This window comes from Corvus kubaryi, unplaced genomic scaffold (genome assembly GCF_017639235.1).
Source record: "Corvus kubaryi isolate FWS band 111438036 unplaced genomic scaffold, C.kubaryi_AGA036_p1.0 65360, whole genome shotgun sequence".
Taxonomy (NCBI): domain Eukaryota; kingdom Metazoa; phylum Chordata; class Aves; order Passeriformes; family Corvidae; genus Corvus; species Corvus kubaryi.
In genome coordinates this window covers 158,359-173,739 of record NW_024581941.1, presented here as the reverse complement: position 1 = coordinate 173,739, position 15,381 = coordinate 158,359, and the positions used below count along the sequence as shown (strand labels likewise).

Here is a 15,381-nt window from a genome sequence, read left to right as displayed (position 1 = left end):
AAGAAATTCGGGTAACCCTGGAGCCTCCCATAAGGGGTAAAACTCTCAGCCTTCCATGCAAAGTTGTTACAACAAACAGAAAAACCAAGGGATTGAAGAAAGTTTCCCATATTTCCCTAGATGCCTCAAGGGAATGCATTTGATTTGAGCACACTTTTCCCCTACTATCACCAAAGGTAAAGAGAAAACATCACAACTACTTTAGGTGGGACCTTTATTTTATTTTCTCCATCTTGCAACTAATCATCTTAGTCCATGCCCAGAGAAACAAACCGAAAAAACACTGCCCATTTTTTGTCAAGTCTAAGTCTGAAATACAAGGTACCACCACAGTACTGTCTGCAGTGAATCCAGGCAGTAACTTCCCAAGTGTCATTTACTGCTGGAGAATTTAAATGTAGTTATCCTTGACTGGTCCAAAATTTACACATCTTGTAGGCCCAAACAGTGCAGTGACCAAACATATGCCTCCTCTTGCATTCCATTAAAAAAAAAAAAAAAAGTAATATCAAACCAAAGTTTTCTCTCAGATTTCTCTCTCTCACACTGAAATACTGCATTCCTTTTTAATTCTGTGATTTCAATTTAGTTGTCCCATCTGCTAGAAGTGTTTTAATACAACATCTCTTTTTATATCCTAACATCAAGGTGATGTTGCCAATTAAGTTCTGCTGTAGCCATCTGTAAGAGGAAGAAGGGAGGAAAGAAGTAAACATGAGTATTTCTTCATTAATTTTAAACAACTTGGATTTCAACCACGATCTTAGTGATGGAAAAAAAGAAAATAATTAGTACATTTATATTCTACATGGATTTCTCTAGGAAAAGTAACATTTGAACTATTTTTAAAATTCAGGAAGGTTTCACATCTCATTAAATGTTTGGCTTCGAATTAGAATGCCTGTCAAGAGAATTTTATACTGGCATGATTTATCATTTTATTCAACACAGACTTTCAATTTCACAAATAAAATAATGGCAACTTTTAAAATTTCTTCACAACTTCACATTCACCTTCAAACTTACAGAGCACATGAAGTGTTACCCTCTGACAATAAATGACTAATGGTAATTTTTTCCTCTAACGAATCGGATATTATCTAAATATGGTAAGGGTCTGGAGTTTCCTTTAGTTTCCCAAAAATTCAAACAATAAACTCTACACACTCAGCTTCACTGCAATTAGAAGACTATGGAAAACAATCATAGAACATTTTTCCTAAAAAAACTGAGTAATTCAATTTTTAAACAGCACAAGATTAAAAAAAGTATGGAAATGTGAGACATTATAAATCAAAACACACTGTTCAGCTCACTTCATGTGGTCACTAAGCAAGCCTCCCAGGCCTACTGGAGGATTTTCTGATGTTAGCCTCAACAGTCAGACTGAAGACAAAACCAGAACCGCAGGTCTTGCACTGGGAGACAAGGTGGATACCCATGCTCACACTGCCTAACTCTTTGAAGGATTTAGTCTTGTAAAACACCTATTTATCAACCTCTTATGATACAGAAAATTAAATTTAATTTAACTTGTGGCATAGGTCACAGCCACAATGAAAACAGACTAGCCCATGAAAAAGCAAAATTAAATTCCACAATTCTGTCAGACTGTTGAGCTACCCCATTAAATCCACATTTCAACCCATGAAGCATTAGTAATGGGGTTCTTTTAAATGGCATTCTGCAGGAATTTCTTCTGCAGGGATTGAATTTTCATCTCCATAGTAGCTGTGCTTACTGCAGGCCTTATAACAAGCTTCTGATGTAGAATGATGGATGCAAAAAGACACTCTCTTGGCTATTAACTGTGCTTCTAAGCCTCAGTCTGAAAATAAATCTTGGGAAAATTGGAGGGCAGAAGAATCCTTTCCCCCCCCAACCTTATGTACTACTTATAAAAAGTTACATGGTTAGGACCTTCAGTCTTAAAGAAGTTTTTAACTTGATACTATATATGAAAATGCAATTAATACACTGTGCTCCTTTGTAACATTTACCCCCCAAGAAATTATATTCTAACTAAAACACTTTTTCAAGGGAAAGAGGAGGATGCACTTGAGGAGTGGGATTTAAAATCTTTACAGTTTAGTAACACCAATTTGAAAACACTTTGGTAAACATAAACACTTCACACATCATCCCCCAAGTCTCAATGGATTCACCTCACATTCACAGTGGGCTTCCTAGTCTTTTACAAGTCCATTTTTCTCTTTACTGAAAACAATACTGAGAATTAGTCATTTCTGCAGAATACAGCCCTTCACGTACACCAGATGCCTAATGTTGCATGGTGTGAAGAAAAAAACCTAATGTCTACTCAAATTACTGTATTTATCACCAAAATCTGTCAGCATTTTGCAGCTTTTGTAAATGTTTTCTTCAGAATACTTGAATGGTTTTTAATGTTAAGATCTTAATATTGCTTGTCAAAATGCAATACCAGCTTCTAGAAGAGCTAGCAGCTAATTAGCTCAGTTAGTAGCAGCTTGAGATACCACCCAAACAATGACCAAAATTAATGCTTTTTAACAAGGGAGTAAAAAAAAAACAGGAAAAAAACCCTCAAAGCTTTAGAACTGAGAAAGAGCACTTCCTCATGTTTTTCAAAGCTTTCCCTTTCAATTCCATTGAATCTGTTCCTAAAAATAAGTATTTTTAAGGGTTTTGGTGTTACATCTTTTTGAACAGTTCTTACAGTAGTTCTATAAAAGTCCTGCCTGGCTAGTGAGGTACGTGCAAAACAGACAAGCAGAACTTCTGCCCCTTCGTCCTTCTCTGGGAGCAGCACAAATCAAAAATGAACAGTGAGCAGCGCTGAGGTCAAGTAATTCACTGGGATGAAATTATACAACTCTTGGAGAGGATGTTCAACCAATCACTGCAGAATCTAAGGAAGTAATTAGGAAGCTTGCCTTTTTTTCTTTCAGTATAAAAGGGTAACAGCTGAGCCCAGTTCTACCTTCACTCCTTTTGTTTACTTACAGAGGTGTTTCATTAACTGACTTGTTACAATTAGAGCAGCCTCGTGTTATTGATGAGTAGTTGGAAATAAAGGTACTTGCCTATAGCCACACATTACACATAAGGGCAGAAAAATGACACAGTAACGGGCAAATGCCGTAAATCTTAAATTATTCATAACCTATTCAATACAAAATAAACTGGTCCTAGAAAATTACTTCTAATAAGAAAGGAATTAAATTTTTAAGTTATCCCCACAAATTATTTAGTTCTTCTACAAACCCAGTATTTAGCAGTTGCAAATAATTAAGATGTGAAAGACAAAATAAGTGTTTAATCAGTTCCTAATTAGATACATGTGCCAGATACCACAAAGGATGGCACTACTTTAGCAAAGAAAAAACAAATGTTCAACACACTGAAGTAAACAAGAACAGCATTTAACATCAATAATTTCAAACAATCATTGATTATCTCAAGCCGTTTTTTGTAAACTTGCAAGAGGCATTTTGGATTTTGAAGTTAATTGTAATCTAGAAATAATCTAATTGTAAAACCTAACCAGCAGTGCAGCTGTGTACTTCCAGTCTCGTTATTTCCACAAGCCTATTTTTGCTCTTATTCTCATTTAGAGCATTAAGACTCTAAAAACTATTTTGATGGGATTACACAGAATACAGCTGCTACTTTCACAACCTGAGCTCTCCTGACAACAAAAATGCTTTTACCACAAAAACAGAAAAAAGGGGCAATCTTTAGTACAACAGTAACAGTCACAGATGCCGACAAACTCAGTTATCACCATAATAAACGTCACTGGGGCTCTCTTTGGGAAAGCTGCAGTTGCAAAAACGATAATAATTAGGCTTAATATAGTTCTACGCCAAATTATGGCAGCTGTACATGCTACAACAAAGAACATTTTTAAGTATCAAGTATGCAATTTAAGTACAACCAAACTCCAAAATATTTCTGATTCACAGCAAGTTACTGAGAACACTGAATATACCCCAGAGCTGCTCTTACCTTTCCTGGCAGCATCTGTTCTCCGTCTTGCTGGCGACACCAGATCCTTTACAATCTGTAGCACTTGAATCATTGCTCGTTAGCAAGATCAAAGGAACAAGGTGCTCCTCTAAAATTCCAACAGGTTTCATTACTACACCTTATTACATTGCTGTCTTCAGTATGCTCAAGCAAAACTGATGCAGGAAGAACTCATCTACCTTCACAGGAAGATTTCTGCCGGATGACTCTACAGGCTGAGGTGATGGATTTAAAGTGACTTCAGCACAAGGAGGCAAAAAAACACAAGCAGTCCTAAATGTATTTCTGCAGAACATTTTAGAGTTATTTACTGCAGAGAACGCATACCGATTTCTCTAAATAAAGTTTAAAGGAAATGTTTACAAAGTAGCTAAAGAAAAAAAATTCCCCTTGAAATGACTGCTGACAGATGCAGCATGCTCCCCTCGGCTCAGTAACTAAGAAGTGTGGCTTGCATCCTCTTTTCAAGTCGGTTTCAATTCATGAAATTTCACATAATGCTTAAAGAAAGACTCCGGTGCAGTGCAGAGCCAGCGTCAGACCCACCGACAGAACTAAAATTAAACCCACCCTGCAAAAACTCCATCAGGCACAAGCAAGCTCCTGCTAAAGACAGTCACTGGGTTCCTTTCACCCCCCTCGAACAGAAACCTCTGACACCCTTGTACGTGACAGGAATTCTCACACACTGGGAGGCACGCTGAAAATCCTGGGAGTATTTCAGGCATTCTCTCACCCACCACCAGAGGCCCAGAGAACTATTTCAGCAAAGGTATTGTCATTACTTCTGCCAGGTAATTTTAGGCAGACAGATTGCTGTATGTGCCCTGCAAAATTTTTAATGGTATTTGGAAAATGTACAAAGGCCCTTCAGAAGTGCCTTTTGTCAAAGCCTCTGCAGAGCTAACCCCCAAAAAAATAAACATGAGGAATCATGTTTTATGTGATCACTTTAAATAACTGTCAGGCCTGAAGAGGCTCAGTGAACACTTCAGAAAACCAAATTCCTACGCAGCCCTGCAAGGCCTTGCACACACCAAGATCAATTTAGGAAGCCAACTACATGTTCTGAAAACCATAACATTAAAACAAACCACAGGCCACATGTTCCGGCCTTTAGACCTTCTGTTCCCATTGCTTAAGTGCTAGATTGGGAGGGGGGGGAAGAGGTCATCTCTTTCCATTCTTCCATTTCCAGCTGCTCATCACAAGCATTTCAGATTTTAAGATTAACTGGCGTATTTATCCACATCCATGTCAGTCTCTTGACTCACACAGAGCACAGGAAAGACAAACTATGTCTGTTATGTCAGTCTCATTCACAGCCTGCCCATTAATCTCTGCCAGAAGGAAGAGCAACTCAAAGTTCTATCATAGTTGGTTAGGCAAAACAAAGACAAGTAAAATTCTTCTCCCTGCCAAGCTGTCCGATTTCTTCTCCCATTCTGCAAACATTCAAGCGTCCACCCAAGAGGAAGCTTGTAGACACACTGTGCAACTATGACTTACCCCTCCCTGAAAAAGGATTCTTCAAAATGCTACAGACAGAATCCTCAACTTTTCTATATTAAGAGTAATTTCTAACTCCTGGACCTAAAGTTAAATTCCAGGTTTAAGACTAATGACTTTATACCTAGAGAGGTTTGGAGAAGATTACTACAAGCAGCCCCTTCCAGAACAACTATAATTTCAGAACATTTAAATAAGATGTAAAATGCAGGGTTGTGCAGTAAGGTTTACCTGGAGGTCCGTTATTTAATAATCCAGTGCTCAAAACTGCTGTTGGAAGAACTTTTTCCGTGATTATCTTACCATGATGTGTTTGTTCTTTATTTAGTTGGGTAATCAAACAACTTTCAAGTCAGAGGTATAAAACTAAAGGAGTATCATTACTTGCAACTATACTACATTGCAAATTTTCTCTAAAAAACTGACTTCTAAAATCATGGTGAACAAAACACAACTACTACAGAACTACTAAACTTTCAATGGTCCTTATATAAACATATTATGGGCAGGAGGAAAAAGGAAGGAAAAAAAAGAGAGTAAGGTTGAATAACATATTCACTAATGACATCCACTTGGCCTTCCAAAGCAAGAATATACCTTGCAGATCCTACAACAGATTTTTAAATGAACTTGATTATCTAATTTCTACAGCAACATTCTCAAGTGCTGGAACAAAGAGAGGATGGTGGACTGACAAAGATTAACAGTTGAGCAGAGGCAGCAAAGAAGAAAGGACTAGAAGGCATGACTTGTACTTACTTTTGTCAAAAATTATTTTAAAATTAAGAAATTAAGCACTTCAGTACCTATTCCCTACTGCAAAAAGGAAGTCATTCCTTTTTCTTCCCAACTGTCCCTTATCCTGCTGGTACAGGTCCCTGTCCTCCCTTTTAAAGAGAGACACAGAAGAACTTCAGGATGGAAAGTCATTTTCACCCACACCTGCCTTCCTCAACATGAAACAGTTTCCAAAGTTGGTATGCACAGTAGTTTCCCCTCTCTTCTTTGTTGTGACAATTGGCATGTAGAAAAAAAAACTGAAAAAACAAGTAAAGCCTTAAAATTAATTCAGGAAAATGTAAACAAAATTCCACATGGAATGTAAAGAAAATGGTGCAAGTTTGAAGCAGGCATGATAAACAAGAAATTTCAACAAATCACTGAAACCTTGAAGAATTAACAATAAGCTTGGTGGCTGCTATTTGTCTTTCCTCAAATCAATTCATACACCCAGACAGTAACACTAAACGTGCTTTAGGATAGAGGCAATACCAAAAAGACTTCTAGAAATAAACCACACTAACTAGTTAAATTGTGTAATTTCATATCTTATTCATGAGTCAGAACTTGGTTATAGTTCACTCTTATCTTTGACTGATACTGAACCAACTGATACTTCCATACAATCTGTCACTGCAACTGCCACCACTCAGACCACACATCCTGACACAACACCCACTGTGGGCAAGGATACACCAGATGGAAGTTCACTGCAATTCTGACACAGATACACAAGGTGAACCACAAAGAAACCATGTCATAAATTTAGTGTAACAATTTGAGAAGATTCTGTTTGAGGAAAAAAAAAAGTAATGCTACATATTCAATGCATACAACATGGATCTCTGCCAAGCGTTTTTCCTCTTCAACAGCAAGCTTGCTAAGCAATATGTGCTTGATGATGTTCTTGGATTTTGCTTTTCTTCCTTGACTTCAAAATTGTAGGGAATACAGAAATCATGCACATGTTATCAACCTGATGAAATACACTGGTATTGGAAGGAGCAGTTAACAGGATGGGATGGATCACTGTGTACAGCCCTTGATCTCTCCTAAGCATAATAAAAAAAATGACCTGCATCCTGGTTAGTCAGCTATCATAATTCAGAATAAAAATGCTTCTGTTAACATAATTATAATTAACTGATCTTTGGAAGCAGTTCTTTTTCATGAACCATATTGCCAGGAGATAACACATTTACAGCACAAATGATGCTGCAGAAGGATGGCTCAGTGGGTATTTGTCAAAGGTATTTGACAGGAGGTGGGGAAGATCAGAATTTAAGTCTGAGGAAGACTTAATATTTTCTCTTTCACTCTCTTCTTCTAATCTGTAATGTTTATACATTCACAGCATTCTGTCTAGGCTATTAAAAAACCATCAAGAACCCTCGGGGTTTTCCCAGGCAGCACTGCAGCTACCCCAAAAAGTGCCTGCTTGTTGTGTCCTCATTTACAGAAAGATTTACAAGCTACTAACAGAAAAAAACCCCAACCCACTGCAATGGCTTGAGGGCTTTCATTCATAGGAACAATAGCCCCACACACATTTGAGCTGAAATATAGTTACTGTCACTGTTCTTTTTCCATCTCATACCAACCTGAACTGTCCAGAATTCTGCACACAGATTATTGCCCACATCTCTGCAGAAAACTGTGCAGGTCTGGCTTCATTACTCTACCCTGTGTTCCCCATAGCCAGAACTATGTCCTTTTCCCTACTGCTAGACTCCACACGTGGTTAAGATGCCAAGCTTTCAGGCCTGACACCCCAGGGAATGGAGAGCCCACAACAAAATGGCCAGGAAGGTCCCAGCCCAGGGCAGTGCTGTCACTAATGTTTCAATGGGAGCAGGATCAAGCCGTTAAGTCCTCTAGAAAGCAAATAAATACACGAAACACTTCTTCTGGTGTCTCCAGTTCTGCGATAGAGCAAAGACATTAGAGGAAGAAGAAAAGGATTCACAAAAGAGCAGGGTGCATTTGCACTTTGGACCCTCCTTTCTAGGCTGTAACACCCGGAAGGTGTTCCAGCACGGTAGGAGTCAGCAGGGCTGTCCCAGCCGGGCTGTCTGTAACAGGGGCTGTAAAAACTCCAGTGCCATCCAAAGGGAGGGCAGCTGCTCTTAATGACTCATTGGAATGTTTGCTTTAAAAGCTGCAGTTTCAGAAATCACACATGGCACAACTGCTTCATCGTCCCTCCCATCTTAGCAAAGGGGCTCAGAAAATGAAGATGACTTTCCCATCAGGATTAACTACCTCACATGCAGGACAAAAGTTTTCAAGAATAGACAAAAGGATTAAGGAGATACACATCAAGCATATTAGCTGGGAAAAGATTCTTTAAATATCGAATAGAAGGAAGAGTATATTATAAGAACATTTATATAGTCCCTTACAAAAAAAACAGCTTATTTTTTGCAAAAACAATAAATTCAGATAAAGTCTATCCAGTAGCTAAGGCAAATACCTCAACTATCCACAGAAACATTGTTTTATGATACTCTGAGACTTTTCCTGTCACAACAGGTCTTCAAATTATTTTCTGAAAACAATTAGGTATTGAGCTCTAAGACAGGCAATATATCATAATACAAATTATTACTACAGCTGCTATAAAGTAGGTTATCTATTGTTTCTCACTAATATTTTGAATTAATTTTCCAATCTCTGAACTGAAGCCTACAGTTTTCATTAAGTTTTAAATAATCTATTGTAGTTGGAAGAGACTTCTAGAGTTCCAGATCAATAATTAACTGTCCCCATAAATCTCTGAAACTTTAAATTCTTAATCTTCATTATTTTCTACAGATCATTCATTGAAGCACGAAAGAGGCAAAAAAAAAAAGAAAATCTAAAAATTCTCAACAACTCTTAACAATTCCTATGTGAAATTGTGATAGCCTCTCTTGTAAAAATGTTTGCACCAGTGATACAACTCCATTTATTGTTCAGGGGTTCATTTTTCAAAAATAACTGCTTTTGGCTATGCATTTTGCAAAGCATCCATAAAAATAAATAAACATCCTCACCATCTTCTCAATGGTCCTTTAGAGTCAGTAACTGCTTAATCCAACAGAATTTGCATCCACTTAGGAATATTTTTTTCTTCATTTCTAGCAGGTTTGCTACCAATTTTAAAGCATGAAACTATGGCTGCAGTTTTTAAAAGAAACTGATGCAGATTTATGAGCTTTATTTAGAAGGCATCTTCTTGGGAGCAGAAAGTAGCTTGATCTAAAGGCTGGAAAAGTAAAGTTTTATTTTTGAAGTCTGTTTTTCTTTACACTTTAAACATACAAGAAAGCTGTTCATTAAATTCAGATGATGGAAAACTTCAATAAATGGTCAATGAAATTAATTCTACCTATTCCAGGAAAAAAAACCTATAAACCCAAAATAGAAAAACAAATTCTGTAACTGGGAAATAGAGAAGACAGAAAAACACAGGGCCACATTCTACAGACCTTACTGCACACAGTGAAGGAAAACTACACATTGCACAATCCCATCCCTGCTCAATTGCTCTCAGTTACCCTTCTTGCATCAGTTTTCATCCCCTCAGCTCTTGCTACAACACATTCTGCAAGCAGATCTAGACTGTAACAAGATAGACAGCAAGTTTCCCAGAGAGCCACAATGAAGGCAAGGGAACTGCCCATGTAGATCACTTTTATCACCCTGATAACAGACACCAGACACTAATGGAGATCAGTATCAGAAATTTGTGTTCACATAAGTCTTGATGCACTCTCTCCCCCCCCCAAAAAAAAAATCTACAAAAAGGAAAAAAGCATGTATAGATGTACAATTTGTTTTTTTCTTCCCAATAAATGTGTTTTATACCTGTCACTTCCATGAGAAAAGTAAGGGTACTGCTTTGTCTTTGCTCACATATTTTCTGTAGAACTGTACCACCAGATTTAGACATACAAGTGCATCTAAACTACACAGCTTAGCAACAGTTCAAAGGGTTCCAGAAGCTCTTAGATATTTAACCCATAAAGATGTGGCAAAAGGAATAGCTCAGGCTGCAGTGCAGAATTCCTTACATATAGAGGAACAGACTCATGTCTTTTGGGTCTATGTGATTAGGATTGTGTTAAGCAAGCTACAACTCATGAAAATGAGTAAGAATAGAATCACAGATTCTTATTATGAATCTTCAAAGTAATTCCATTGCTTTCTCCTCCCCCTCACACCATGCCCTTCAAAGGCCAAATGGTCACTTAAGGCTCATGAACCAGTCAAGAAAGCACCAACAAAGCATATGGAATTCCACCACCAACCAAAAAAGGTTGTAGCTAAGTAGTCAATTTCAAATAATTGATAAAATAAGGTTTGGTCGGGTTTTTTTAAACAGGAGGAAGAAAGAGGATGGTAGTACAAGATCTCATCTCAGTGAATGCACACACCCCACAGAATTTCTTCGTCTTCCTCAGATGACAAGTTTTCATACAGCTTTAGGTGCAAATGAAGATTTTTCTGCAAAAAAAAGTTCCATACTAGAAGTCTCAAAAAGAAATCAGACATTAATGAAGTTGCAATTACATAACAAAAACTATTTTAAATATATATTCATCAATAATATGCAGGATTTCCTGCACTTGCAGCATTTCAAACAGAATATGCAGCAATTTTACATTGCCTGGATTTGGGTCATGGCTGTAGTGCTAATCAACTAATTTATCTTAAGATAAAGGATATTATTAAATGTTCTGTCAAACCTAAGCACACAGAAAGAAGCCACACTAGTCATTAAAGACTTTTTTTCAGTTTTGCAATATGAAACAAAAATCAAAACTATTACTATCCTACATGTGCTAATACTGAAGTCAAAGTACATTCATTAGTTTAATCAGGCAAAGACTGATAAAAGTGAATGTGTGTTCAATTCAAAGAAAGAAGAAAAATAAAAACTTTGCTTTTAATTTAAATCCTTACTTGGCTTCCTTTTGAAGAGGATATAAATGGGACTAATAATCTTGTACCTCCCTGAGGCAAAGAAAAACTAGAAAATTGTATGCACTGCTATTTTTTAGTGTGATTAAATCCTTCACTGCATGTATACTTCTACACTGATATTTAATCTAAGTAATAAAATGCAGCTGTACAGAGGCACCAGGAAGAACATCAAACCTTATTAGTCCACTGCAAAATACACACTACTTTTACTAAGCCCATGTATTTGCAGGCATAGTTTGTGCAGCAAAGAGTACACGGTGTGGCTTTCTGTCACTGCAAGAAAAATCAACACTTTTAAAACAAGTTCTTGAATACTCTGCAATAGGCTAATCTAACACTAAGGTAGCATCTAATCCCACAAATGCAGCCTACCTTAGTAATGAAAAAACTATTATGAAGAGACACATTCAAAGGAAGAACAAATTCAACATTTCAAAAGTAGCCAATGGACATTAACCCAAAGGTCACACAGAGCAGAAGGGACCCACCCTCCTTTAAAAGGAAGCGTACCTGGGTCTGTTTGCTTCATGCAGTTGTGTTCTAATGGGAAACACCATTATCTGTTCACTTTTAGACTTCTGCCTCCTGCTCTCCTTCTACATTCACTCAGAAAATGCAGTCTTTCAAAGCAGATTTTAAATAACGTATTTTGAAAATTCAAGCTTAGCACTTGAATACGACAATCATGTTAACTGTGACTACTTAAGGTTAATGCTAGAGCTGTATTTGAGATGTTTTCTAAGTGGCTGGTTGTGGCTACCTTTATCTCTGTTTTGCCTCTGTTCTTACAACTGGATTTATTTAGTGCAAATTTGTAACAAGCAGGTCCCACTTCCTTCATATGCAATCCTATTTCCCATAAAAACATACACATGTTTCCACTATTGAAGAGTTCTCCTATTTCCTCGTCAATGAAAAAATGGTGGAAACACCTGGGCATCTGAGACTTCTTTTGTCAGCTTCACTTTAAGACAATCACTTTATCCAAATGAAGAATGCCTTACCTACTTATTCCATGAGCAAGAACAGAGGAACCTATGAACATTGTACCAGTTTTGGCAGATGGAAAACTGTAGTGTATTAACTGTTCTCTATGTTCTCTGTAGCTGTAGAGAATTTAAAATCATGCAAAGTTTCAGCTGACAACTGCCATGGTCCAGAGAAGAAGGGTCATCACTCTACCCAGTATTACATTCAGGCACTGTAGCCCAGCATTTTAACTCCCACTGGCACTACACCAATGCTAAAGGAACAGAAGTAGTGCCATCATCCCCCCTTTGCAGTGGATTTATCCTTGAACTTGACCAGTTAAGTGTCACATAATGACACCCAGGTAACCTGGCCTTGCTAAATCATCCTGTAAGTCCACTGAATGTACAGTGTTAAACAAAAATACAGATTGTGTTAGTTCTCCTAAATGGATGTTCCACTTAATGATTGATTGCATTAAGAAGAGGGGAAAAAACCACTCAAGAGCCTTATAGCGAGTTTCACATAAATATTATTTCTTTCAATTTGTGTTAATGCATGAGGAATAAATAAATATTGAAATGTCACTAAAAGTGACTCATTAGCCTTTGCTCTAAAAAAGAAAACTTTCCTACCACATACTTAAAGCAATACCTACAAATATTTTTGTCACTGCTTCTGACATAGGAAAGGGGGGGGGGCGCAGGGGAGGAAGAGGAAATAAAAAGCAGAATTGTCACTTTTCAATTTGTGCCTCATCTTTTTACATCTAGCAATAGACCAGCTTTCTTTTCTCCTGTCCTCCAAGACCAACCCTGACATCCTTCAAACATTCTTACAGTAATTTGCTGCAACTGGGGAGGAGAGGAAGCTAAAAGCTGGTCTATTTTGCAACCAAATATAAAATAATATGAACTGTAACTGCTCTGAAGCTCACAAGGCAAGCAGGGTCTGTCAAACAGCCTGAACACAAGCATAGCTGTAGCACAGCATCATTTCAAGAACTCAGACCTGCAGCCCTCAAGTGTCACCTCCAAACCTAAATTTGGGGGAGTGCAGGGAAGGAAGGTTATGCCATTGTACTGTTGGTACAACTTGGACACAGTAGCATCACAAAATAAAACTCCTCATATAATGCTGTACAAAAGTCTACTAAAAAAAAAGAAAAAAGAGAAGGAAAAAGCTTTATGTTGAACCCAAGAGAACATTCTGGTGAGAGACTTACTTCCCTATGTCCCTAAAAATTCTGGCAAGTCTGACTTGTGCTCAAAAGAGCTCTGAGTAAGGCTTTCAGCACTCCACCACAGAATTAGGCAGGTTTTCAAAGAGCTTTTCAAGGCTAAAACAGAAAGACCACATTCAAGAATCCTCTCCTATGGCAAACCAAAGTGCTTTATTAAAACAAAGTGCCCTTTTACATTAGTGAGCTGTTAGATTAATGAGTGCCCTGGCCAAAAGCACTGAGGTTCTACAGCATGTTGGTATGCCTTCCATTCTGGAGACCATTATTTTACACAAAATAAAACTGGGAAACAAAGGAAGAAAAATAAAGAACACATCACACCAAATTCCCAAACCAGAAGAACTTGGGAGTACTACACAGCTTTGTGCTTGCTTCAGAAATTTTGAGCAGGATACGTCTAGGTTTACCAATAGCCTTGAAAAAATTCCAGTGCTATCTTGCCAGTCCCCCGCATAATTTTAGGAATTAAAGTATCTTAATTATAGGGGAGAGGGTCCTTTGCAATGAGAGCTAACACAAGCCTTGAAATCAGCTGATTGATAGGGTATCACCTAAGTGCAGCTGCTTTGTTACCACAAACATCTGCAACCATCCTTGTAAACAGTGAAAGGATAACAGGCTGGATAGTTTAAGTAAAGAAAAGATCATAAACTTAAACAAATATGGAGCCAATAATCTTGCTGACATTATTTGCATAACCCCACTTCTGGCAACAACCCCAAATATTTTCCAACTGTGTTACAAAACAAAGAAGTTGTTTCCTATCAGAAGTTGGGTAAAGCATGTCAGAATAGTTTTTCTAGAAACCCTGTCAATTTAGCTTAAAATAACCACACATCTTCTAAATCAGATGTTTTGTTTCTTGAATATAAACATGAATAACAACATAAAATGAGACTACAGCTCAATTATTTTTCTTATCTGTGATAAAGTTACACCAATGTGCAGCAGTGCTCCACTTTTCCTATGCAGTGGTGCATATTATTCAATCATTTGTATGGAAAGTGAGAATCAACGTTACTCACGACAGGCAAGGAAAGTCCTGTGAACACCTCACCTAACACTGCTGTTGGGAAAGTTCTTCTTGTAGTCCATTTCTAATCCTTCCTCTGATTCAGCTGTTTTGTGAATTCTTTGATTCAACAGGAAATAACACCACCATTAGGGAGCTTAAAGCTGCAGCCTCTCTAAGTCCTCCTGCAGTAACTGCAACATTGTTCTGTGACTAGTCAGCGCCTTATGCAGAGAAGGGGGTGCCCACCCAAACATCTACATTTGTAACTGTTGCTTTTCATCTCTGTTTTAGTTGGGAATTTCTGCATTCTTCCCCGTTTGGAATGTACTTGAATACCACCCTCAACTTATCAGAGGATGAATAGGATCCCAGAAATATGAATTGCTTACATAGTGGCAGATACTTGATACTCACTGCAGAGAACAAGGTTACAGTGTTCTTGTGCTACTCACTCCTTCTGCTGCAGGAGCACCAAAGACCCACGATAAAGGCATCATTGTGCAATGTTCTAATAAGGGAGCACAGAGAGAGGCCCAAAGACTAAGGTTTAAATAAAAAACTATGTAATGGGAGAATATTATCATGCCAAAGGCATGTACTCCTGTGTATGCCAATTAGTCATAATAATTCAGCACTCCTTACTGGCCATCAATCAAAACACTGAGGCAGACAAATGTTAAAAGATGACTCTCTTTTATTTATAAACACATAAATAAAAGAATTTTTAATATATTTTATGTAGATCTATAATTTATAATATAAAGAGAAAATAATTACATAAAATATATATCACAAACAAAACATGTAATGCATGTTTAAATATACATAAATTATTATCATAACCATCTTTCTATCATCCTTGTTGTTCTGGACACACACAGCTAGC

General features: G+C 37.5%; 1 protein-coding gene across 3 annotated transcripts in view; it reads right to left on the bottom strand.

Moving 5' to 3' along the window:
• Window positions 1–15,381, bottom strand: part of LOC121673336 (USP6 N-terminal-like protein) — a 112,423-nt gene that overhangs the window by 85,199 nt on the left and 11,843 nt on the right. Inside the window, exon 1 of one of the 3 annotated variants that reach the window (XM_042046557.1) lies at window positions 3,991–4,352. The exons of the other annotated variants lie outside the window; for them this stretch is intronic. Coding sequence (XP_041902491.1) covers window positions 3,991–4,063 — 73 coding nt within the window. The 5' untranslated portion in view covers window positions 4,064–4,352. Of the gene's footprint in view, window positions 1–3,990; window positions 4,353–15,381 lie in introns of those variants that run through there. 3 annotated transcript variants of the gene reach the window in all.